Genomic DNA, 26,327 nt, shown 5'->3' with positions numbered 1-26,327 from the left:
AATCTGATGTGTCGGTATTTCAGTGGCGTAAAGGAAATTACAGAGGCATGAGAGAGGAACTGGCCAAAGTTGACTGGAAAGGGACATTGGTGGGAAAGATGGCAGAGCAGCAGTGGCTGGCGTTTATGCGAGAAGTGAGGAAGGTGCAAGACAGGTATATTCCAAAAAAGAAGAAATTTTCAAATGGAAAAGGTATGCAACCGTGGTTGACAAGAGAAGTGAAAGCCAAAGTTAAAGCAAAGGAGAGGGCATACAAGGAAGCAAAAATTAGTGGGAAGACAGAGGATTGGGAAGTTTTTAAAAGCTTACAAAAGGAAACTAAGAAGGTAATTAAGAGGGAAAAGATTAACTATGAAAGGAAGCTAGCAAATAATATTAAAGAGAATACTAAAAGCTTTTTCAAGTATATAAAAAGTAAAAGACAGGTGAGAGTAGATATAGGGCCAATAGAAAATGATACTGGAGAAATTGTAATGGGAGATAAGGAGATGGTGGAGGAACTGAACGCGTATTTTGCATCAGTCTTCACGGAGGAAGGCATCAGCAGTATACCGGACACTCAAGGGTGGCAGGGAAGAGAAGTGTGCGCAGTCACAATTACGACAGAGAAAGTACTCTGGAAGCTGAATAGTCCAAAGGTAGACAAATCTCCTGGACCAGATGGAATGCACCCTCATGCTGACGATACGAAGATAGGTGGAGGGGCCAGTAGTGCTGAGGAAACAGAGAGTCTGCAGAGAGACTTGGATAGATTGGAAGAATGGGCAAAGAAGTGGCAAATGAAATACAATGTTGTAAAGTGTATGGTTGTGCACTTTGGCAGAAAAAATAAATGGGCAGACTATTATTTAAATGGGGAAAGAATTCAAAGTTCTGAGATGCAACGGGTCTTGGGAGTCCTCGTACAGGATACCTTTAAGGTTAACCTCCAGGTTGAGTCGGTGGAGAAGAAGGCGAATGCAATCTTGGCATTCATTTCTATAGCAATAGAGTATAGGAGCAGGGATGTGATGTTGAGGCTCTATAAGGTGCTGGTGAGATCTCACTTGGAGCACTGTGGGCAGTTTTGATCTCCTTATTATAAGAAAGGATGTGCTGACGTTGGAGAAGGTACAGAGAAGATTCACTAGAATGATTCCGGGAATGAGAGGGTTAACATATGAGGAACGTTTGTCCGCTCTTGGACTGTATTCCTTGGAGTTTAGAAGAATGAGGGAAGACCTCATAGAAGCATTTCGAATATTGAAAGGCATGGACAGAGTGGATGTGGCAAAGTTGTTTCCCATGATGGGGGAGTCTAGCACGAGAGGGCATGACTTAAGGATTGAAGGGCGCCCATTCAGAACAGAAATGCAAAGAAATTTTTTTAGTCAGAGGGTGGTGAATCTACGGAATTTGTTGCCACTTGCAACAGTGGAGGCCAAGACATTGGGTGTATTTAAGGCAGAGATTGAAAGGTATCTGAGTAGCCAGGGCATCAAAGGTTATGGTGAGAAGACGGGAGAGTGGGACTAAATGGGAGAATGGATCAGCTCATGATAAAATGGCGGAGCAGACTCGATGGGCCGAGTGGTCGACTTCTGCTCCTTTGTCTTATGGTCTTATAATGGTTTTGTTGACATGAATGTCCAGTCAGATATGCAATCAGATCGATGTGCATTAATAGCCTGGTGAAAGAAGCTGTCCCAGAGCATGTTGGTCCTGGTGTTAATGTTGCCCTAGAGCCTGTTTGCCAGACAGTAGCAGCTGAAACAGTTTGTCTGCAGTGCCATGCGATTGAGGGTACTACAGTTCCCTGACCAGGCAGTGACACAACCAGTCAGGATGCTCTAAATGGTGCCCCTGTAGAAAGTCCTTAGGATTTGGGGACACATGCTGAACTTCTTCAGCCCTCTGAGATGTTGTGCTTTTTTCACCATACAGCTGGTATGTACAGTCCAGGTGTGACCCTCAGTGACCCGAGGAACTTGAAACTACTCACCCTCTCAACTACAGTCCCACTGATGTGAATAGGGGCTAGCCTGAATCCATTCCTCCTGTAACCCATGACCAACTCCTTCCTTTTCTCGACACCACTGTGTCAGGGTGTTGACTTCTCCTCTGTAGGCTGTCTCATCATTGTTGGAAATAAGGCCTATCAATGTCACGTCATCTGCAAATTTGATCAGCAGATTGGAGCTGTGAGTGGCAACACAGTTGTAGGTGTGTAAGGAGTAGGGGAGGCGGCTCAGGACACAGCCTGGGGGTCTCCTGTGTTGAGGGTCAGAGGAGCAGAGGTGAGGGAGGCTGCCGGTGATCTGACAGGCAGTCCAGGATACAGGTGAGGGTACATGGATCTCAGCAGAAATGAGAATATTCACATCAAGGTACAGGTGGTGTTTGCACTGTCTTGAAGATGTACCTTCCCTGTAGTGAAGCTGAGAATGGACAGGCTGTCCTCTCGCTCTCTGTGCTGCATGTGTGACCTTATGGGTGGAGTGTCATGTATTGTGATTCTTAACAATGGAATCATAACACAGACACTCTGGAGTGTTCCGTCTGCCACTGAAGACAGCTTAAGCATGCAGCCACGCAGATTGAACCAATAGCTGGCTTCACACTACCCTGTATGACTCTGATCTGTTACTTGTTCCTAGCTCAGGGTAAAAGACACTTTACTACAAAATACTGGAAACAATATAAAATTAAGAAAACTTAACATTTGTAAAGCTTGCCAAAAGCAGCCATGTTATTCATGCTTGCTTGGCCAATCATATTACACCCTGTCATTAGCACTGACCAATGAGAGCATGTAATAATGACCTGTCAAATTGTCTGGATTAGTAGTCTCATCCCAAGAGCACATCCTGGGTTCTCACTTCAGCTCTAATGTATAAACTGTGTCTCAATGCAGTTGTGAAAACATTGCACTCCTCTTGACAACTTGTATGAGATAATTAAACTGTCTTTCATACTTGTGACTGTGTGGCTAAGAACAGCTCCAATGCCATATTTAAGTTTGTTGACAACACCACTGTCGTGGGCTGAATCAAAGGTGGTGATGAATCAGCATATCAAAGGGAGATGGAAAATCTAGCAGAGTGGTTCCATAACAACAACCTCTTGCTCAATGTCAGCAAGATCAAGGATCTGATTATTGACTTCAGGAGAAGGGAACCAGAGGTCAAAAACCAGTCCTCATCAGAGGATCAGAGGTGGAGAGGGTTAGCAACTTTAAATTCCTCAGTATTATTTCTTCAGAGGACCTGTCCTGGGTAAGTGGAGTTATGTAGAAACAAAGGTACTTCTCTACTTCCTCAGGAGGTTGCGGAGATTCAGCGTGACATCAAAACTTTGAATAACTTCTATAGACGTGTAGTGCAGAGTATATTGACTGGCTGCATCACAGCCTGGTATGGAAACAAAAATGCTTTTGAATGGAAAATTCAACAAAAAGTAACAGATATGGCCCAGTCCATCATGGGTAAAGCCCTCCTCACCATTGAGCACATCTACATGAAATGCTGTCTATTGCAGGAAAGCAGCATCCATCATCAGGGACCCCCACCACCTAGGACATGCTTTCTTCTTGCTACTGGCATCAGGAATGTGCTACAAGAGCCACAGGACTCATATCACCAGGTTCAGGAACAGCTGCCTCCTCAGTGAAATTTTCCACAACCAATGGACATACTTACGAGGATATTTCACCTCATCTTCTCGACATTTTTTTGCTTAGTTATTTATTATTATTAATTATTTCTTTTTGTATTTGCAGTTTGTTGCCTTCTACACCTTGGTTAAATGCCCAAGTTGGGTAGTCTTTCATTGATTCTATTATGGTTATTATTCTATAGATTTATTGAGTATGCCCACAAGAAAGTGAATCTCAGGGTTGTATATGGTGACTATATGTACTTTGATAATAAATTTACATTGAACTTTGAACACTCCTTCCCTGATCTTGGAATAATACTCTGTTCGCGTCCCACCTTTCTGAGCACCTGTTGGAAAGTCCCCTGTTTTTTCTCTATCACCTTTCCCAATAAAATTTCTAGTGCAGTGTCTGAATGTCTTGGTGTTTGCTCCCATGTTCTGTATGTTCAGCCATTCCAGAAAGAGATGCAGTTTCCCCGTATATGTGATCATAACACTATAAGACGTATGATCGCAATGAGGCCATTCAGCTCATTGAGTCTGCTCAGTCATTTCATGACTGATCCCAGATCCCACTCAACCTCATACATCTGCCTTCTCGCCATATCTGTTGATGCCCTGACCACAATCTTCCACTTTAAATATACCCACAGACTTGGCCTCCACTGCAGTCTGCGGTAGAGAATTCCACAGATTCACCATTCTCTGGCTAAAAAATTCATCCTTACCTCTGTTCTAAAAGGTCACCCCTCAATTTTGAGGCTGTGCTCTCTAGTTCTGGGAGTCTTGTATGAGGACTCCCACATCCCTTCGCACTTCTGATGTTTGATTTTTTCTCCTTATTTGCATAATAGTCAGCAATATAGTTCCTTTTATCAAAATGGATTATCACACATTTCCCAACACTGTATTCCATCTGTCACTTTTTGCCCATTCTTCCAATTTGTCTAAGTCCTTTCCCAATCACATTGCTTCAGCACTACCTACCCCTCCACCTATCTTCGTTTTGTCTACAAACTTTGCCACAAAGCCATCAATTCCGTTGTCTAAATAATTGACAAACAATGTGAAAAGTAGCGGTCCCAATACTGACACCTGAGGAACACAACTAGTCACTGCCATCAAACCAGGAAAGGCCCCCTTTATTCCCATTCGCTACCTCCAGCCTGACAGCCATTCATAGATAGAACCATGCCAATATCTTTAATGCAATGCCATAGGATTTTATCTTGTTAAGCAGCCTCATGTGTGGCACTTTATCAAATGCCTTCTGAAAATTCAAGTAAATGATATCCACTGCCTCTCCTTTGTCCACCCTACTTATTACTTACTCAAAGATTTCTAACAGATTTGTCAGGCAAGATTTCCCTTTACAGAAACCATGCTAACTTTGACTTATTTTTTCATTAGTGTGATGAAAGAGGGTTACAAAAAGTACACATAGACTAAGATGTTAACTGTCCTGTGCTGGCACCAGTGGGATCAGCAGTTGATCTGCCACCCGTCTTCAGGAGAAAGAGAGATAAGGAAGACAATGGAGCAGCATTTGGAAATGTTAATGAAGAGACGAGAGAGTTTACCGGTCTGAGAACTGTCAAGATCGGCTCCTTTTTGAACCCTGAACTGTTTGAAGTATGATGGACAGGTGATATCCCAGCAGGGGGATAAAAAGGGACAGGTTCGCTAAGGCAGGACACACATGACACCACGAGGTAATGAGACCCTGGAAGCGGTGCGCCTCCCACAAGTCGGTGGGAGTTTTTGGAGGGCTGGTTGCGGGACCAAGCCAGAGATGCACAGGGTGGAAAGGTACGATCGGTGGGAACCTGGTGTGTGTTCGCCTTGCCTGGGTGCCAGGTTCACCGTTGAGGAACGATCGTATCTGAAACAGAGGGGTCACAGTCGGTGACCTCAGAAGACATTACAAAGGGCTCGCCCGAAAGCTGACTGCGAGGAATATCGAAGGTCTGTGTGGAAGCCGTTTTGAATATTCATTCGCTTTTGCCCTCTCTCTCCCCCCCCCCCGTGAACTGAACTGAACTCAATTGAACTGAACTTTGCGTCACTTTGAAACTGGTCATTTACCCCTAGACGACGATAGAGCTTGATTGATCCTATTATCCTAGTTCTGTGTACATGTGTGTTTATCATTGCTGAACTGTTGTATTTATTATCCTTTTGATTAGAGTACTGTGTTGCTTATTTCTTTAATAAAACTTTCTTAGTTCCAGTAATCCAGACTCCAACTGAGTGATCCATTTCTGCTGGTTTGGCAACCCAGTTACGGGGTACGTAACATTAGTCTCCAAGTACCCAAAAACCTCATCCTTAATAATAGACTCCAACACTTTCCCAACCACTGCGATTAGGCCTACTGGCCTATAATTTTCTTTCCTTTGCCTTCCTCCCCTCTTAAAGGGTGGAGTGACGTTTTCAATTTTCCAGTCCTCAGAGAATATGCCAGAATCAAGTGATTCTTGAAAGATCATGACCAATGTATCTGTTATCTCTTCAGCAACCTCTCTCAGGACTCTGGGATGTAGTCCACCTAGTCCAGGTGATGTATCCACCTCAACACTATTCAGTTTGCCTAGCATTTTTTCCTTTGTAATAGCAATGGCACTCACTCCTGCTCCCTGACACTCATGGACCTCTGGCACACTACTAGTGTCTTCCACAGAGAAGACTGATGCAAGGTGCTTATTAAGTTCATCAGCCATTTCTTTGTCCCCCATTACTACCTCACCAGTATCATTTTCCAGTGGTCCAATATTAATTCTCACCTCCCTTTACTCTTTATATAACTGGAAAAAGTTATAGTATCCTGCTTTATATTATTTGCTAGTTTGCTCCCCTCATATTTCATCTTTTCCCTTCTTATAGCCTTTTTAGTTGCCTTTTGTTGGATTTTAAAAACTTCCCAATCATCCAACTTCCAACTCACTTTTGCTACATTATATGCCATTTCCTTGGCTTTTATGCAATCCTAAGTTCCCTTGTCAGCTACGGTTGGGTATCCCAGCCAATTAAGAACATCTTCTGTGGGACACATCTATCTTGGGTTTGGTGAACTATTCCAAGAAACTTCAGCCAACTCTGCTCTGCTGTAATTTCTGCCAGCATCTTCCTTCAATCCACCTGGGCAAGCTCCTCTCTCACGCCTCTGTAATTCTGTTTATTCCATTGTAATACTATTACATGTGGCTTATGCTTCTCCCTCTCAAATTGCAGTACGAATTCAATCATACTATGATCACTGCCTCCTAAGGGTTCCTTTACATTAAGCTCCCTAATAAGATCTGGGCTATCACACAACACCCAGTCTGAGATAGCCTTTCCCCTAGAAGGCTCAAACACAATTTCCTCTCTTGCGATCCAATACCAACCTGATTTTCCCAATCCCTTTGCATACTGAAGTCCCCATTACAATTGTGACAGTACTCTTTTTTATGCGCCTTTTTCAGCTCCCTTTGCAACTTCAACCCCATATCTTAGCTACGATTTGGAGACCTATATATGACTCCCATAAAGTATTTTTACCCTTGCAATTTCTTAATCCACCCACAAAGATTCAAGATTCTCTGACACTATGTCATCTCTTTCTAAAGATGTAATTCCTCCTCTTACCAATAGAGCCACACCAGCTGTCCTTTTGATACAAAGTATATCCTTTGATGTTAACCTCCCAACTATGGCCTACTTTCAACCACAACTCAGTGATGCCCACTATGTCATACCGATTAATCTCTAATTGCGCTACGAGATCGTCAACCTTATTCCGAATGCTACGTGCATTTAAATACAGCACCTTCAGTCCTGCATTCTTTGTCCTTTTGAATTTTGCCTCTGTGGTACAGTTTAATATCTGCTGTGTCTGCTTTTGTACCCAATCATAGGCTTGTCCTTCCTTACATTCGTGTTACACCCATCATCTACTTGTAAACCTGCTGGCTCATCCTCAGCTCTATCATACTGGTTCCATTCCCCTGCCATATTAGTCCATTAGTACATGGAGTTCAACACTTGCAGAAACCCCTGTTGATGTGTATAGGCTGTCTGTGGGTGGGGGGTGGGGGGTGGGGGGGGTGGTAGAAACATAGGTTCACCATACTGACTGAAGTTAAATACGCATCCATCATCTACTGTAAAAGGGGGTTTACTGGTATCACTGAGCAGATTTATTTTTGGAAATTAACTTTGTTTTCATTCCCTTTATGTCCAGGATGATCAGGGGTATTTCCCTAGATCCATTTTCACTCAGCAGTCAGTTCAATTAAATTGACAGAACAAGAAGAGAGCTCAATATTCACAGACAGCATGTACGAAACCAGTGCATGATTACAACCCATCGAAGAACACTTGGATAACCTTACAACCCAGCAAATTATAGACTACTGAGTCTTACTTCAGTGGTGGGCAAGTTGTTGGAGAAGGTCCTGAGAGGCAGGATTTACGAGCATTTGAAGAGATACAATCTGATTAGGGATAGTCAGCATGGTTTTGTCAAGGGTAGGTCCTGCCTTACAAGCCCAATTGAATTCTTTGAGGATGTAACAAAAGACATTGATGAAGGAAGAGCACTGGATGTAGTGTATATGGATTTCAGTAAGGCATTTGATCAGGTTCCCCATGCGAGGTTCATTCAGAAAGTAATGAGGCATGGGATCCAAGGAGACTTTGATTTGTGGATCCAGAATTGGCTTGTCCACAGAAGGCAAGGGTGGTTGTGGATGGTTTGTATTCTGCATTGAGGACAGTGACCAGTGGTGTTCCACAGGGATCTGTTCTGGGTCCCCTCCTCTTTGTGATTTTTATAAATGATCTGGATGAGGAAGTAAAAGGGTGGGTTAGTAAGTTTACTGATGATGCAACAGTTGGATACTCTGAAAGGTTGTCAGAGGTTACAGCAGTACATTGATAGGATGCAGAACTAGGCTGAGAAGTGGCAACTGGAGTTCAACCCAGATAAGTGTGAAGTGGTTCAATTTGGTAGGTCAAATTTGAAGACAAATTAACGTTAAGACTCTTCTTTCTTTGCCGTCTTTGCACCAGGATGTAGTCAGTCTGGTGATGTTGACCACTGGGGGCATGCCAGGTCCATCTTTGGGATGCTTTGTGCTCTCCAAGTGTGTTCGACAGCACCATGTTGTTATAACGGGCAAATTCCAGCAGGCGTAGTCCCCTCTCATTGGAGGTGTCATTGCATGAGGGGCCAATGAGATCCCCCCACTCATCTTGTGCGTCTCTGCCCACCTTGGCATTCCAGTCACCCTGAATAATCAAAATATCCTTTTTGTCCACATTGTCGATGACATCTTGTAGTTTCTTATAGAATTCTTCAATGTGTTCATCATCGCAGTCTGTTGTTGGGGCGTAGACTAAATCTGGTGTGAACAGACCGAAGTCCAGAACATTCCCAGGAGCAGACGTGGGCAGTGACTGTGACCTTGTCATGATGAACATCAGAGTGTGCTTGAGCAGAATCAACAAGCCAGAAAACAGCCGGCTGAGATTCGACCTTGAAAAACTGAAAGACCCCTCCATCTCTGAAGAATATCAGGTAGTATTTGGGGGGAAGTTTGCACCAATACTCCTCCTTGATGAAGACCTGGAGACCACCACAAATAACTGTAACACAGTGATGACAGAAACCACAAGGAAGATTCTGGGGAAAAGCCGAAAAACACAGCAGAGGGAAGAACAGAATACAGGAAAATCAACAAGGAAATCAGAAGAGAAATGAAGGAAGCAAAGCAAAGATGGATAGCCGAACAATGTGCGGACATTGAAGTCAGCCTCTCCAACAACAACACAAAGAAGGCATTCCAACTGGCGAAAGATCTTACCAAAGAAAAACAAGCCATAGTAAACACCATCCAAGACAAAAATGGCAAAAGTCTCACAGAAGAAAATAAAATAATGGAAAGGTGGACAGAGTACTGTTCGGAACTGTACAACTACCAGAACAAAGGGGATCCGAGCGTGCTGAATGTGCAGGAATCTTCCAATGAGGAAGACTATCCAATCATGCGTGAAGAAGTTGAAGCCGAAATACGATCACTGAAGTGCGGGAAGTCAGCAGGAGTTGACAACATCCCTGCTGAACTGCTGAAGCATGGAGGAGAGGCCACGATAGGCATCTGCAATAAGATCTGGCAGACAGATGAATGGCCGACAACTTGGACTCAGTCGCTGATCATTGTGCTTCCCAAGAAAGGCAATCTCCAACTTTGCCAGAATTACTGTACCATCAGTTTAATCAGCCATGTAAGTAATTTAAGTTGGGGGTTATATGGGAGGCAGGGTTTAAGGGTCAGCACAACATTGTGGGCCGAAGGGCCTGTACTGTGCTGTATTATTCTATGCTCTAAGCAAGGTAATGCTCAGAATCCTCTTGAACAGACTGAGACCTCAGGCAGAAGACATCATTGCCGAGGAACAAGCAGGCTTCCGTGAGGGCAGAAGCACCACTGAGCAGATTTTCAACCTCTGCACCCTCTGTGAGAATCACCTTCAGCACCAGACAGAGTTCTACCATGTCTTCATAGACTTCAAGAAGGCATTTGATAGAGTCTGGCATGATGCCTTATGAGCCACCATGAAGAAATTTAACATGGGGCAGAAGTTGATTCATACAATTCATCAGTTTTACGCCAAGACAACAGTGCAGTACTTGCTCAGGGCACCATTGGGGAACGGTTCCATACCTCTGTAGGAGTCCGTCAGGCCTGTCTCCTCTCCCCCACTCTCTTCAACATCTTCCTGGAACGAATCATGAGTGTTGCCCTTGAAGATCACATGGGCACAGTCAGCATCGGAGGGAGGAACATCACAAACCTAAGATTGCTGACGACATTGAAGGACTTGCTGCAAAAGAGGATCAACTGGCCAACCTGGTGGGCCATCTTGACAGAGCCTCCACAAAGTTTCGAATGGAAGTAAGTGCCGAGAAAACCAAGCTCATGGCAAATGCCAACGGTGCCATTACAACAGACATCTCAGTCCATGGTCAGAAACTTGAGACAGTGCAGCAGTTCAAATACCTGGGGGCAATCAACAGTGATGAAGGATCAAGACCAGAAGCCCTGGCAAGAACCGCACAAACAATGACTGCACTATCCAAACTCAAGACAATATGGAGGGACAGCAACATCACCATGAAGTACAAGATCAGACCCCTGCGTGCATTGGTATTCTCCATCTTCCTGTACGCATGTGAGACATGGACCCTCACAGCAGAGCTACAGAGGAAGATACGAGCATTGGAAATGAGATGCTATCACAACATCTTGGGCATCTCATACTTGGACCACATCACAAACGAGCAGGTCTGCAAGACCATCCAGCACCACAATGGCCCCCATGAAGACCTTCTTACAACGGTGAAGAAAAGAAAGCTGAGATGGTACGGCCACGTAACAAGATCCAGTGGCCTTGCAAAGACCATTCAACAAGGAACTGTGGAGGGGAAAAGAAGGAGAGGTAGATGGAGGAAGAGATGGATGGACAACATTAAAGAATGAACAGGGAAAACATTTGCGGTGACCCAGACTCTGGCACACAACCGCGACAGATGGAACAGACTGGTGCAAAGCTCGTCATGACGGTGCCCCGACGACTCCACCAGGAGTTTAGGGTGCATGGCAAGGCACGGCTAGGTTAAGACACTTGGCAGTGGAGGATCCGCGAGATCTCGGGGTCCATGTCCATAAGACACTCAAAGCTGCTGCGCAGGTTAACAGTGTTGTTAAGAAGGCGTATGGTGTGTTGGCCTTCATCAACATGGGATTGAGTTCAAGAGCCGTGAGGTGGTGTTACAGCTATACAAGAGCTTAGTTAGACCCCACTTGGAGTAGTCTGCTCAGTTCTGGTCACCTCATTACAGAAAGGATGGGGGTACTATAGAGAGAGTGCAGAGGAGATTTACAAGGATGTTACCTGGATTGGAGAACATGCCTTATGAGAATTGGTTGAGTTAACTTGGCCTTTTCTCCTTGGAGTGACTGAGGATGAAAGGTGACTTGATAGAGGTGTATAAGATGATGAGTGGCATTGATCGTGTGGATAGCCAGAAGTTTCTTTCCAGGGCTGAACTGGCTAACATGGGGGGGAGGGGGGCATAGTTTTCAAGTGCCTGGAAGTAGGTACAAAGTATCAGAGGCAGGTTTTTCACACAGAGAGTGGTGGGTACGTGTAATACACTGCCAGCAAAGGTGGTAGAGACGGATGCAATAGGGTCTTTTAAGAGACACTTAGATAGGTACATGGAGCTTAGAAAAATAGAGGGCTATGTGGTAGGGAAATTCTAGGCAGCTTCTAGAGTAGGTTACATGGTTGGCACAACATTGTGGGCCGAAGGGCCTGTAATGTGCTGTATATTTTCTATGTCCTATCATGGTGGTGTGCAGTGTTTTACTGAAAAATGGTTGACAACGGTTATCTCCTCTTTCATAACTTATATTTATATAACTTGTGCAATGCTAAGCAGTTTTTTTATGTTTCCATTTCATTTTAATGATGTCTCTGTGTTGCACATTGGCAACTTGACAGTGACATCTGTTTAAAAAATAGTTTGTCAGTCATGTCACAAATATAATGAAACAGAAAGTGACCTCGTTGTACCCTACATTTAAATAAATCATACTCCTGCAAATGGCCACAGCCTACTTTGCTCAATATTTATCACTCATTTACTGATGGGAAACAAACCATCTCAATCCATCCTGTCATTCAGGTCTCATCACTTAATGGATCAAACATAAAGCAGTAAGCCCTAAGGTTTAATCACTCTCTGATTCTATTCAATGTTTGATGTTCCCTGCAACTTTTTACCTTCTGCCATGGTAATAACAGCAGTACCATGAGCAGCAAGCAAGAGCTGATAGAGCTGAAACAACTGGCTGCTTATACGTGGGTAAATCAAACCCAATGAGTAAAGTGAGGTGAAGCTGAGGTAGAGTAGAAGTGAGGGAATTAATTTGCTGTTACCCTTTCTCCACTCTCTTCACTTTCAGATAAAATATAGAAGAAGAGACTCAAAAAATACAGTAGGTTAACAGAGAACCAAGACAGGACAGAATTCCACAATCAGAGGAAAAGATCTTGGAATTCTTTACCCAAGAGACTGTGGAACCTCCATATTTCCTCAATGAGCAAGACAATTGAATGTGCTGGCTGTGAGGTTAGTACGAAAAAATGATGCCATGGTAAAAGACACTGTTCAAAACCTCAGAGCGTGTCCCACTCCTGCTCCCACTGCACTGGTGATCCCTGAGGATCAAGAAAAATAGCACTCATTGACACTCTGTAGCTACATTAGTTGGGTCATGTTCACACTTCTGATATCAGACTTTTGAAACTGATACTCTGTACCAAACTCTATCGTGAGAAGAAATTACCAAACAGTTAGAGGAAAAGCTTCAAGGTCGTGCTCAAAGCCTCCTTGAAGAAGTACTCTTGGAACCTGCTGGCCCATGGCTAATCTATATGGACATGATGAATGGTGGGCATGCACAGAACTTGCCTAAGTGAAGGAAGAAATAGATCTGTTCCCAAACTTCCAACTGCCTGCCCTGGCACCCATCACCTGCCTTATCTGTGGAAGTTCGCTCTTCCTACATTGGCCTAACTTGCCACCTCAGAACCCACAAATCCAGAATGCAAGTGCATTATCCTTCATGCTGAGGGACTGCCTAAGAACACCATGTACAAGTTCCTTAGTTCCATGTGCCAGTCTACAGTTACACCCATGTGACCAATTTGGAATGTGGAAGGAACACTGAGGAAACCCACACAGTCATGGGGAGAATGTACAAACTCCTTACAGACAGTGTCAAAATTGAACCTGGGTCACCAGCGCTGTAATAGTATTACACTAACCCCTACGATTCTGTGCCACCCAAACTTCTTGATTCTTGATAGTCCTTCAGTACAAGCAGACAACAGATTGCCCAGTAGGTACATTACCAATTTCTTTGCACTGACATTTAATCTCATAGCTATGTTATTTTCACTTTAGTATGTGCATTAGCAATCTGTGCCATCCCTGGCTTCCAACAGGATATTTGGAAGGGAGGTGAATACCCGTTTTTAAATATTCATTTATCAAAGAGTCTGTGGCAAAGGTTGGCTGATACTTACACTTTGGTCAGTTAGCGGAGGCAGGACAACCTTTCTTTCTATTGTGTTCAGATTTAACTTCCAAAGCTCCTTCAGAACCCTTTTCAGAACAGTCTTCTCACAGATTTTAGCAAACAGTGTCAGACTGAAATAAAAAGGTAAAATATGAACTGTCGCCAGGTAGTTAGGACATCAAAAGGCTTGCATTATGCTTCACAAGATCTGCCAGTACATATAAAACAGCATTTCAGTAAAAATAGGCTGGAATTGCAGTTTCCTTATAGCTACATTTTAAAGGCCAAATTCCCAAGATGTCCCCATATATTTGCATTTCATATAATTGATTGCCTATTCAATGATGAATAACTGTAAAATTATGAAAGTCTAGGTCAAATGAATATATCTGGGCTAAATATTATTGATAGAATCACTTTACTTTTTATCCAGAAGGTCCATTAAAGGCCTCAAGACAGTTTCTGCATCGAGGGCTGCGTTGTTTCTGTTGGTAGATGCATTTCCATTTCCTCTCATTTGATACAACTCGAGGTTCATCTGTTTCACACATTCTTCGATTACGGACTGGAAACTAAACCAATTAAGCAGGATTAGTGATAAATCCACGCATAGAAAGCCAAACAGCAATATTTGCAACAAAATAATAAAACAAAGATCTTACCTTTGCCTTCACATTTGAAAAGAATAAAGGCAATGCTGGAATTCAGCTTTGAACAGGGCAAGAGGCTTGGTGCCAAGTATCAGTACACAGAGGCACTGTAATACTGGGCTGTAGACACCATTTTCTAAAGGAAAGCTTTCTGTGCACATTGTAAGGCTAGATTTGTACTTAAAATATCATGCTTAGTGAAAATAAAAGTCTGTCCAGAAGAAGGGCAGGTACATGCCCAATTAACTGACCAATCAGAAGAACGCAAGACTGCAGGCCATACATTTGAGGTCCATGTAGATGGCCATCTTTGTGTAATACAGATTTACAAATGAAATCCATATGTTGCTTAACCTACTGTTAATAAAATTGAGGAAAGGAGAGATAAATTAACATTGTGCCAGAAGCACTCCCTCTATGCTGTATCATTCCGTGACATACCTTAATGAGCACATCAAGTAACATTCACTGACCATCTACTAGGCACCAAATATCAGATGATCTGGTGCTGATCTGACTTCATGTGATATCTGTCCATCCAAATACAAGCAGTAATCTAATTCTCTTTTATGTATTGCAAACTGATGACTGCAGGGGATTGGGGTATCATAGTTGTGGGGGGAATTGAATAGGGAAACTTCTTTGTTAATATGTCTCTACATCTCCTCCCATTACACAGTTTCCTCCACGTTTCGGTTTACAACAAATAACCTTCCAAAATAATCCACGATCTGAAGGATTATTATCTTTAGGGAAAGTGAGTTTTACATGAGTGTTCCTGTCATATCCCACCATGCACTTACACAATTTATTGGTATTTGTGACATTTTTACATGGAATTTCAACATTTTTTCAGCTTTGTCTGTTATTTTACCATCTTGTAGGCAGCTAAGTAGTGCAGCAGCTCCACATATTAGTAAACCTAATTATCAACTGCCAAGGAGAATTGGGAACAGGTTATTAAAATCTACGACTTATAAGAAAATGGTGATAGCGAAAATGATCCTTTAACATTACCGCACCAACGCTGGCTGGATGAAATCAAAAAAACATACATTCATTGAGAATGCACCACACAAATGGTAAAATATTTAATGAACTCAGTAACACAGAGGAGGTGGTAATTATATTGTCAAAATCATGGAAATTTGTCTGAAAGTCTTGTCAAGAATAGAAAAGATGAATGACCAAGGACAAACCCAAAGTAAATGTTAGAATAGCAGCACAACACAACATAATAAGCAAGATTGTTGAAGGGAAATTAGCAAAGTCCGACAAAACCATGACAGAAAGAAACAATTTACTGCAGGAACCAATCATCAACGGCAGTCTGTCAGCTGAAAACACCATTGCTGTTCTATTATAAAGCAAAATTAGATATCTCAAAGGATATCTAATCGACAGAAAATCGAAAGTCAAAGGAAGTTTAGGCCACAAGACTAGAAGAAATGGGAGCAAAATTAGGCCACTCAGCTCATCAAATCTGCTCCACCATTGCTGACTGGATCCCACTCAACCCCGTAAACCTGCCTTCTCACCATAACCTTAGATATCCTGACCAATCAGGAAACGATTCAATTTTCACTTTACATATACCCGCTGTCATGGCCTCCACAACTGTCTGTGACAGAGCATTCCACAGATTCACTACTCACTGGCTAAAAGAGACGTCCTCTACCTCTGTTCTAAAGGGTTGCCCCTCAATTTTGAGGCTGTGTCCTCCAGTTCTAGACATTCCCAGCATAGGAAACATCCTCTCCACACCCACCTTATCTAGTCCTTTCAACAATTATTATGTTTCAACGACATCCCCTCGCATTCTTTTAAGTTCCAGTGAGTACAGGCCCAAAGCTGCCAAATGCTTCTCATATGTTAACATCTTCATTCCCAGTATCATCCTTGTGAACCTCCTCTGTACTCTCTCCAATGACAACACATCCTTTCTAAGATATGGGGCCCAAAACTGTTGACAATACTCCAAGTGTGGCCTGACTAGTGTCTTATAAAAGCTCAGCATTTTTTCCTTGTTTTAGATCTATTCCCCTTGAAATGAATCCAACATTGCATTTGCCTTCTTTACCACAGACTCAACCTGTAAATAAACCTTCTGGGAGTTTTGCATGAGGATGCCCAAGTCCCTCTGGTGTTTGAACTTTCTCCCCATTTAGATAATAGTCTGCACTTTTGTTCCTTTTATCAAAATGCCTCATCATACATTTTCCAACACTGTATTCCATATGCCACTTTTTTGCCCATTCTTCCAATTTTTCCAAGTCCTCTGCACAACCTACCTCCCCACTTATCTTCGCATCATCCACAAACTTTGCCACAAAGCCATCAATAACATTATCTAAATCATTGAGAAACAACGTGAAAAGTAGCAGTCCCAAAACTGACCCCTGAGGAACACCACTAGTCACTGGCAGCCAACCAGAAAGGGGAACGTCCACTCAGACCATGAGAGGCCAGCATCGGGCATTTTCATGCCTTACAAGCGCAGCCAACCAGAAAAAACCCCCTTTATTCCCACTTGCTGCCTCCTGCCTGTTAGCCATTCCTCTATCCATGCCAGTATATTTCCTGTAATGCCACAGGATTTTATCTTGTTAAGCAGTCGCATGTGTGGCACCTTATCAAATGCCCTCTGAAAATCCAAGTAAGTGACATCCACTGCCTCTCCTTTGCCCACCTTGCTTATTACTTACTCAAGGATTTCTAACTGATTTGTCAGGCAAGATTTCCCTTTTCAGAAACAAAGCTGAATTTGACTCATTTTATCATCACCCCGAAACGTCATCCTTAGTAATAGACCTCAACACGTTTCTGACCACTACAGTTAGGCTAACTGGTCTATAATTTCCTTTCTTTTGTCTTATAGATAGATAGATAGATAGATATACTTTATTGATCCCGAGGGAAATTAAGTTTCGTTACAGCCGCACCAACCAAGAATTGTCTTCTTCCCTTCTTAAAGGGTGGAGTGACAATTCCAATTTTCAAGTTCTCGGGAACAATGTCAAAATCAAGTGATTCTTGAAAGATTTACAACCAATGTATCTGCTATCTCTTCAGCAGACTCTTTCAGAACTCTGGCATGGAGTCTATGGAAACAAGTAGTGAGGTCATGGAACCTATACAGATGAAGAGGAGGAGGTGCTTGCTATCTTGAGGCAAATCAGAGTAGATAAATCCCCAGGACCTGACAGGGTATTCCCTTGGACCTTGAAGGAGACCAGTGTTGAAATTGGAGGGGCCCTGGCAGATATAATTAAATGTCGGTATCTATGGGTGAGGTGCCGGAGGATTGGAAGATAGCTCATGTTGTTCTGTTGTTTAAAAAAGGCTCTAAATATAATCTGGGAAATTATAGGCCGGTAAATTTGACGTCGGTAGTAGGTAAATTATTGGAAGGAGTACTAAGAGATAGGATCCACAAGTATTTGGATAGACAGGGACTTATTAGGGAGAGTCAACATGGCTTTGTGCATGGTAGGTCATGTTTACCCGATCTATTAAGAGTTTTTCGAGGAGGTTACCAGGAAAGTGGATGAAGCGAAGGCAGTGGATGTTGTCTACATGGACTTCAGTGAGGCCTTTGACAAGGTTCTGCATGGAAGGTTAGTTAGAAAGATTCAGTCGCTAGGTATACATGGAGAGGTAGTAAACTGGATTAGACATTTGCTCAATGGAAGAAGCCAGAGAGTGGTAGTGGAGGATTGCTTCTTTGAGTGGAGGCCTGTGACTAGTGGTGTGCCACAGGGATCAGTGCTGGGTCCATTGTTATTTGTCATCTATATCAATGATGTAGATGATAATGTGGTAAATTGGATCAGCAAATTTGATGATGATACAAAGATTGGGGATGCAGTGGATAGTGAGGAAGGTTTTCAAAGCTTGCAGAGGGATTTGGACCAGGCTGGAAAAATGGGCTGAAAAATGGCAGATGGAGATTAATACAGACAAGTGTGAGGTATTGCACTCTGTAAGGACAAACCAAGGTAGAACATATAATGTAAATGATAGGGCACTGAGGAGTGCAGTAGAACAGAGGGATCTGGGAATACAGATACAAAATTCCCTAAAAGTGGCATCGCAGGTAGATAGGGTCGTAAAGAGAGCTTTTGGTACATTGGCCTTTATAAATCAAAGTATTGAGTATAAGAGTTGGAATGTTATGGTGAGGTTGTATAAGGCATGAATGAGGCCAAATTTGGAGTATTGTGTGCAGTTTCGGTCACCAAATTACAGGAAGGATATTAATTAGGTTGAAAGAGTGCAGAGAAGGTTTACAAGAATGTTGCCAGGACTTGAGAAACTCAGTTACAGAGAAAGGTTGAATAGGTTAGGACTTTATTCCCTGGAGCGTAGAAGAATGAGGGGAGATTTGATAGAGGTATATAAAATTATGATGGGTATAGATAGAGTGAACGCAAGCAGGCTTTTTCCACTGAGGCGAGGGGAGAAAAAAACCAGAGGACATGGGTTAAGGGTGAAGGGGGAAAAGTTTAAAGGGAACATTAGGGGGCGCTTCTTTACACAGGGAGTGGTGGGAGTGTGGAATAAGCTGCCAGATGAAGTGGTAAATGCTTTTAACATTTAAGAAAAACTTGGACAGATACATGGATGGGAGGTGTATGGAGGGATATGGTCCAGGTACAGGTCAGTGGGGCTAGGCAGAGAAATGGTTTGGCACAGCCAAGAAGGGCCAAAAGGCTTGTTTCTATGCTGTAATTTTCTATGGTTCTATGTAATCCATCCGGTCCAGGTGACTAATCCACCTTAAGTTTGCCTAGCATTTTTTCCTTTGTAATAACAATGGCACTCACTCCTGCTCCCTGATGCTCACGGCCCTCTAACACACTGCTAATGTCTTCCACAGTGAAGACTGATGCAAAATACTTAAATTCATCAGCATCATTTTCAAGTGGTCCAATATCAACCTCCCTTTTACCCTTTAAATAACAGAAAATACTTAATAGTATCTGGCTTTATATTATTAGATAGTTTGCCCTCATATTTCATCTTTTTCCTCCTTATGGCTCTTTTAGTTGTCTTTTGTTGGATTTTAAAAGCTTCCCAATCATCCAACTTCCCACTCACTTTTTCTACATTTTAGGCAGTCCTTAACTTGCCCTGTCAGTCACGGTTGCCTACCACTGCCATTTTAGAACAACTTCTTTAAAACTATTACATGTGATTTGTGCCTCTCCTTCTCTAATTGCAGTATCACTGCCTGCTAAAGGTTCCTTTACCTTAAGCTTCCTAATAACATCTGGATTATTACACAATCTAAGATGGTCTTTCCCAGAGTAGGCTCAAACACAAGCTGCTCTAAAAAGCCATCTCATAGGCATTCAACTAATTCCCTCTCTTGCAATCTGACACCAACCTGATTTTCCCAATCCCTTGCATATTGAAGAGTCCCATTGCAATTGTGACATTACTCTTATTACATGTCCTTTCTAGCTTCCTTTGCAATCTCAGCTCCACATCTTGCCTACTATTTGGAGGCCTAAATATGATTCCCGTAATGGTTTCATTCAAGTTACACCCATTATCTTCTTGAAAACCTGCCATCCTCAGCTCTATCATACTGGTTCCCATCCCCCTCCCATATTAGCTTAAACCACTCCCAAAAGCTCAAGCAAACCTGCCCGCAAAGATATTGGTCAGCCTCAGATTCAAGTGCAACCCATACCTTTTGTACAGGTCTCTCCTGCCCCAGAAGAGATCCCAATGATCCAGAAATCTGAATTCCTGCCCTCTGGTCCAATACTTCAGCCGCACATTTATCTGACACCTCATTCTATTCCTGTCCTCACAGTTGCTTGGAACAGGCAGCAATCCAGAGATTACTACCCTTGAGGTCCTGCTTCTCAACCTCCTTCCTAATTCCTTGTATTCTTTTTTCAGGACCTCCTCCCTTTTTCTACTTACATCATTGGTACCAATATGTACCACGGCTTTTGGCTACTCAGCCTCCCTTTTTAGGTTATTGTGGATGCGTCCAGAATCATCATGGATCCTGGCACCTAGGAGGCAAACTGCCATCCATGTTTCTTTTTTGCATCCACAGAATTGCCAATCTGTCCCGCTAATTATAGAGTTCCCTATTTTTGCTGCCATTCTCTTCAGTCCCCTACTCCTCTGAGCCACAGGGCCAGACTCAGTGCCAGAGGCATGACGGCTGTTGCTTCTCCCAGGTAGGTTCCCTCTCCCCAATAGTACTCAAAATGGAGTACTTATTGTTGAGGGAGATGGCCACAGGAGTGTTCTCCACTATCTGACGTTTTTCCTTCCCTCTCTTGACAGTCACCCAGTTATCTGTCTTCTGTAGCCTTGAGACGACTACCTCCCTGTAGCTCCTGTCTATCACCTCCTCACTCTCTCTAACAACCTGAAGGTCATCAAGCTGCAGCTCCAGTTCCCTAACACGGTATCTAATGAGTCACATCTTGATGCACCTGGTGCAGATGTGGCCATCAGGGAGGCTGGAAGTCTCCTGGAAAACCCACATGTGACACCCAGAACAGAACACTGGCCCTGCAGACATACCCCCTTATTCTTTCAAGAGTTAAGTAAGAAGAAGAAATAAGAAATAAACTTACCTATTTACCTTGCCTCTGCCTATTCTCACCAGAGCCTGTTAAGCCAAAGCCTCACCACTCTGACTCAGACCAGTCCAACAATGAGTACTGCACTAGACAATGCCTCTCTTTTATGGAGACTGTGTTTTTCAAACACCACTCTGTACTTGTGCCAAAACACTTCTACTGCTTCTATGCCACCGTCCAATCAAAGATTTTTTGTTCAGGCACTTTTCAAATGTGATGAGTATTCTTATGCCATGGATCAATACCATTAAGCAAGGGGTCCGTTGGGAACCCCTGGTTTAGAGTGATATGGGCTGATCGTCGGGAATTGTGACTAGCTGCATGGACTTGTTGGGATGAAGGGATTGAATACGTATGTGTTATTTTGTTGTATGTCTAAATATGCATCAAGGTAAAACAGCAACTAGTGCAGAAATAGAAATGCACTCCTTTTAATTCCAGAATGCACAAATTGCCAAGCTAAAATCAGCAAGTGAAAGTGGCAAACGTCCATAATTATTCAAACTTGTTTCAAAGACTAGCACAATGGGCTGATGTTGGAGGACAGCCAGTGTCTTTTTATTTGTTTAAACCTGCTTAATAAGTGTTCGAATTTCTACTGAAAATTATTGATTAATTAGAATTAGAATTTATTTAAATCTTACAACCATCCCACAACGTGAGGGAGTAAAAATCTTTGTGTTATGACTCTGTCGCAATGTACAGACATGTGAATTTAAAAGTCTAATGGCTTGTAGAAAGAAGCTGTCCCGTAGCCTGGGTCCTGGCTTTAATGTTGTGGTAGTGTTTTCCAGATGGAAGCGGCTGAAACAGTTTATGGTTGGGTGACTGGTGTCCCCGATGATTTTCCAGGCCTTCTTTATGCACCTGCTGCTGTAAATGTCCTCAGTGGAGGGAAGTTCACATCCACAGATGCGCTGGGCTGTCTGTACCACTCCCTACAGTGCTCAGAGATCAAGGTAGGTGCAGTTCCTGTATCTGGTGGTGGTATAGCCAGTCAGTATGCTCTCAATGGCGCCCCTGTAGAAGGTCTTCAGGGTTTGGGGGCCCATGCTGAACTTCTTCAGTCACCTAAGGTGGAAGAGACTCTGCTGTGCTTTTTTTTGCCACAAAGCCGGTATGTACAGTCCAGGTGAAATCATCAGTGATGTGTATACCGAGGAACTTGAAACTACTCACTCTCTTAATTGCAGACCCATTGGGTCGAGCTTGTCTCCATCCCTCCTGTAATCCACAGTTTTGGGGCATTGAGGGAGAGGTTGTTATCCTGGCACCACTGTGTCAGTGTATCAACCTCTCCTCTTTAGGTTGTCTCATTACTGCTAGAAATAAGGCTGATCAAAGTCATGTTCATTTACTTACTTACTTATTGAGCCAAGAGAACCACAACCTTGTCATAGGATTTGGAGGCTTAGGCACCTCAATGACCCAGAGGGTTATGCTGGCTGGAATCAGGGCCTTGTGCTTTACTCCTGGTAAAGGGTCACCCATGCCAAACAGGTCAAAGGGTAAAGGCCAGACTGCGAGTGGTCCACTGGTCCTCCTGGTTTGGAGGTTCAGCTCAGGGCTAACAACCATGGCTGGTAAAACAAAATTGTTACGGATACTGCAATGAGGAATCCCTCTCCAGTATGTCTGTGTGCGACAGTATTCCTGAGTCTCCATCTGCGACTTGCATGACTGACAGTAGTGAAAACTGAGAAGAAGCTACTGGCACAAAGAAGGAAGTCCTGAACACTGCCAAAACCAGAATTGGTTTTGATAGTCAAGAACAGATGGAGATGGAGGTCCTTCATTGCTGCCCTAAATGCCAGCAGTAGGATTATTGAACTAAAGCTGCAATTTAACCCTAGTCTAATCAAGGGACAAATTACCATAAGCAATTCACCTATTAACTGGTACATGTTTGGACTGTGGGAAGAAACTGGAGCATTCAGAGAAAACCCCCGCATTCCATGCGGAGGACATATAGACTCCTTACAGATCACATCAGAATTAATCTCCAAACTTTGATGCCTAGAGTTGTAATAGCATCATGTCAACTACTATGTTACCATGGCACCATACTGTATCTATGTTTCTATAGAGATGCTACCTGACCCGCTAAGTGCTCTTAAGCATTTTCCTCTTTTATTACAAACAAGGACATGGGCCACAATGATTGTACCAACGGTACATTTTAACTAACCTGTACAGTTGCAGTGGGCAGCTAATTCCTACACAATGTTCCAAAGACCTTTTAACCTGTTACTGGCCTACTGTAAGTGTTATAACTTCAGAGATGGTGCATCTGGGCAATTCATACAACATTATCCAGATGAATTGGAAAGCAGGTGATTGAGAGTAGCCGGGTATTGTCAGATTATTCTGTGACATATATTTTGCTAAAATTGAAACCACTTGCATACAATCTATCAGTAATGGCAGTGATTGATATTAGATAAAGGCAACCAACAGAAGCAAGAAGAGCCAGCAAACGTTTATAACATTTTGGGGTCTCTTTTATGATATTTAATTAAGCTTTTTAAGTTATAGACACAGAACACAAGTCCATAAGACCAGATTTAGGAGTAGAATTAAGCCATTCGGCCCATTCAGTTTGCCCGCCATTCCATCATGTTGATTTGTTACCCCTCTCAATCACATTCTCCTGCCTTTTCACCGTGACCTTTGACACATGACTAATCAAGAATCTTTCAATTTCTGCTTTAAATATACCCAATGATCTGCCCACCATAGCTGTCTGTAGCAACGAATTACACAGATTCACTACCCTTTGATTAAAGAAATTTCTTCACATCTTTGTTCTAAATTGACATACCTCTATTCTGAGACTGTGCCCTCCGGTCCTAGACTTCACCAGTACAGGAAACATCTTCTCCACACCTACTTTGTCCAGGCCTTTTAATATTCAAAGAGACTCCCCCCCCCCACTCTTCAAAAACACCAGCAAGTACAAGCCCAGAGCCATCAAGCGCTCTTCATACATTAACCCTTTCAATTCCGGAACCATTTTTGTGAACCTCCTCTCAAACCTCTCCAATGCCAGCACATCTTTTCTTAGATAAGTAAACCAAAACTGCATACAATATTCCAAGTGAGGTCTGACCAGTGCCTTATAAAGCCTCAGTATTACATCCTCCCTTTTATATCCTAGTCCTCTCGAAGTGTATGTTAATATTGCATTTGCCTTCCTTACCACAGATTCAACCTGAAAATAAACCTTTAGGGAATCCTGCATAAGGATTCCCAAGTCCCACTGCACCTGTGATTTTTAAAACATTTTCCTCACTGTTTAGAAAATAGTCTGTGTCTTCACTCTTTCTACCAAAGTGCATAACCACACACTTCCCTGCACTATATTCCATCTGCCACTTCTTTGCCCATTCTCTCAATCTGTCTAAGTCCTTCTGAGGAGTTTCTGCTTCCTCAGCACTACCCTGTCCTTCCTCCTATCTTTGTATATCCTGCAAACTTGGCCACAAAGTCATTAGATCCATCATCCAAATCATTGACATACAATGTGAAAAAAAGTTTGAAAACTCACCTCTGTGGAACACTACTAGTCACCAGTTAGATTAAAAGATTAATGTCTGTCATGAGCCTTGTGGCCCATCAGGCCGGTGCTTATGCTGGTTTCCGTGGCGTGAAGCGACTAACAGTATGAGATTCCCCCCCGGATAGTACGTCAGTCTATCGCGAGGTTAACCCCCAGCATTTTTGCTGGTACCCATTCAGCTGGGTAGACTGGAACATTGTGTGGTTAAGTGCCTTGCTCAAGGACACATATGCTGCCTCGGCCGAGGCTTGAACCCACGACCTTCAGATCGCGAGTCCAACGCCCTAACCACTTGGCCACACGCCACACACTAGTCACCAGAAGGCAACCAGAAAAGGCTCCCTTTATTCCTACTCTTTGCTTCCTGTCAGTCAGCCAATCTTCTATCCATGCTCATATCTCTCCTGTAATACTATGGGTTCTTATCTTGAAAGCAGCTTCATGTATGGCACTTTGTCAAAGGTCTTCTGAAAATCCAAGTAAACAACATCCACCGATTCTGCTCTGGCTATCGAGCCTGTTATTTCCTCAACGAATTCCAACCGATTTGGCAGGCAAGATTTGCCCTTAAGGAAACCACATAATTGGCCAAAGACAGCATGATGTACCTCCAAATACCCCAAAGCCTCATTCTTAACAATGGACTCCATCATCTTCTTAACACTGCAGCCAAGCTAACTGACCTATAAATTCCTTTCTTCTGTCTCCTCCCTTCTTAAAGAGAGGAGTGACATTTGCAATTTTCAGTCCTCTGGATCCATTCCATAATGTAGTGATCCTTGAAAGATCATTACTAATGCCTTCACAATCTCTTCAGCCACCTGTTTCAGAATCTCGGGGTATAGTCCATCTGGTCCAAGTGACTCATGAGACCTTTCAGTTTCCCAAGCACCTACTCCTAGATATAGTAACTACGGGAGTGTCCCCTCACACTCTCGAATTTCTGTGATTTAATGTGAAATTATCCAACATATAAATGATAAGCGAACACACACACAGGCTACATTGGAGAAGTACCTGTTCATTGCACAGATGATTTTTTTTATTACATTGTATTACCTTGTGGCAAAGATATTGCTGAGTTCATCCAAGACACCATTAAGTTTGACCTGCAGTTCTTTCAAGATACAACTGGCCTCTGCATCAAGCTGAAAGAAATAAGATAATTATTTGGAATGAGTTATCAAGATGATTTCAAATAACTGAGGCTTTATGTTTAGTCTTTGATGTTTTAGTATGAAGAGTACGTAGATGTCAAAATCAGTCTTAATTGTGATATTGGCTTTCAAATCAATTCAGAAGAATCCAAATCATTTACTGGCATCTAAATATGGATGGAAAATAGTTCAATTCTAATCTGAGTGAATCAACTCTTGAGAGAGAGCAGATCCATCTCAGTGACATGCTGCATTATGTGTGCAAGCAACATAAATGGATGGGCTTAATCACCAGAAGCAGAATGCATAATGCTCAGTATCACTTTGTTTAGATTCACTCAGTTTGGCAAATATTCTTGCAAGCATTGAAATACGCAGAGGGGGCACCACTATGAGCCAAATCATTCAATTTCATTAAGGATGAGCACAATCCTAAGAGATTTTGTTATTTAAAAACTGACCTCATTATATTTTCAAGCAAAAGCTGATTGTTTGATGCAGTGTCAATCTAGCAGCTTTTAGATGGGCTGTCAGCAGTGCAACAGACCACTCAGATTTAAACCCATTCTTATTCTAGA

The 26,327-nt window shown here is 42.8% G+C and overlaps 2 protein-coding genes across 8 annotated transcripts in view; one reads left to right on the top strand and one right to left on the bottom strand.

Annotated features, from left to right (window-relative positions):
- LOC134355592 (protein unc-13 homolog A-like) overlaps positions 1 to 26,327 on the bottom strand; it is a 1,022,883-nt gene that overhangs the window by 87,322 nt on the left and 909,234 nt on the right. For all 4 annotated transcript variants that reach the window (XM_063065696.1, XM_063065695.1, XM_063065693.1 and 1 more), the window contains 3 exons: positions 25,652 to 25,740; positions 14,192 to 14,341; positions 13,777 to 13,900 (listed from right to left, as the gene is read on the bottom strand). In XM_063065696.1, coding sequence (XP_062921766.1) covers positions 13,777 to 13,900; positions 14,192 to 14,341; positions 25,652 to 25,740 — 363 coding nt within the window. The remainder of the gene's footprint in view (positions 1 to 13,776; positions 13,901 to 14,191; positions 14,342 to 25,651; positions 25,741 to 26,327) is intronic.
- The window catches only part of LOC134355594 (uncharacterized), a 66,891-nt gene that overhangs the window by 11,520 nt on the left and 29,044 nt on the right, over positions 1 to 26,327 (top strand). Inside the window, exons 2-3 of one of the 4 annotated variants that reach the window (XR_010020132.1) lie at positions 12,651 to 12,817; positions 21,886 to 21,992. Coding sequence is in view for 1 of the 4 variants with exons in the window: in XM_063065705.1 (XP_062921775.1) it covers positions 21,886 to 21,992 (107 nt within the window). In the remaining 3 variants the exon portion in view is untranslated. Of the gene's footprint in view, positions 1 to 5,046; positions 6,095 to 12,650; positions 12,818 to 21,827; positions 21,993 to 26,327 lie in introns of those variants that run through there. The other 3 variants (XR_010020133.1, XR_010020131.1, XM_063065705.1) reach the window with 3 other exon arrangements.

The sequence above is a fragment of the Mobula hypostoma genome, chromosome 13 (assembly GCF_963921235.1).
Source record: "Mobula hypostoma chromosome 13, sMobHyp1.1, whole genome shotgun sequence".
Taxonomy (NCBI): domain Eukaryota; kingdom Metazoa; phylum Chordata; class Chondrichthyes; order Myliobatiformes; family Myliobatidae; genus Mobula; species Mobula hypostoma.
The sequence above is the reverse complement of the archived record's forward strand: the minus strand, read 5'-3'. Positions and strand labels throughout refer to the sequence as shown.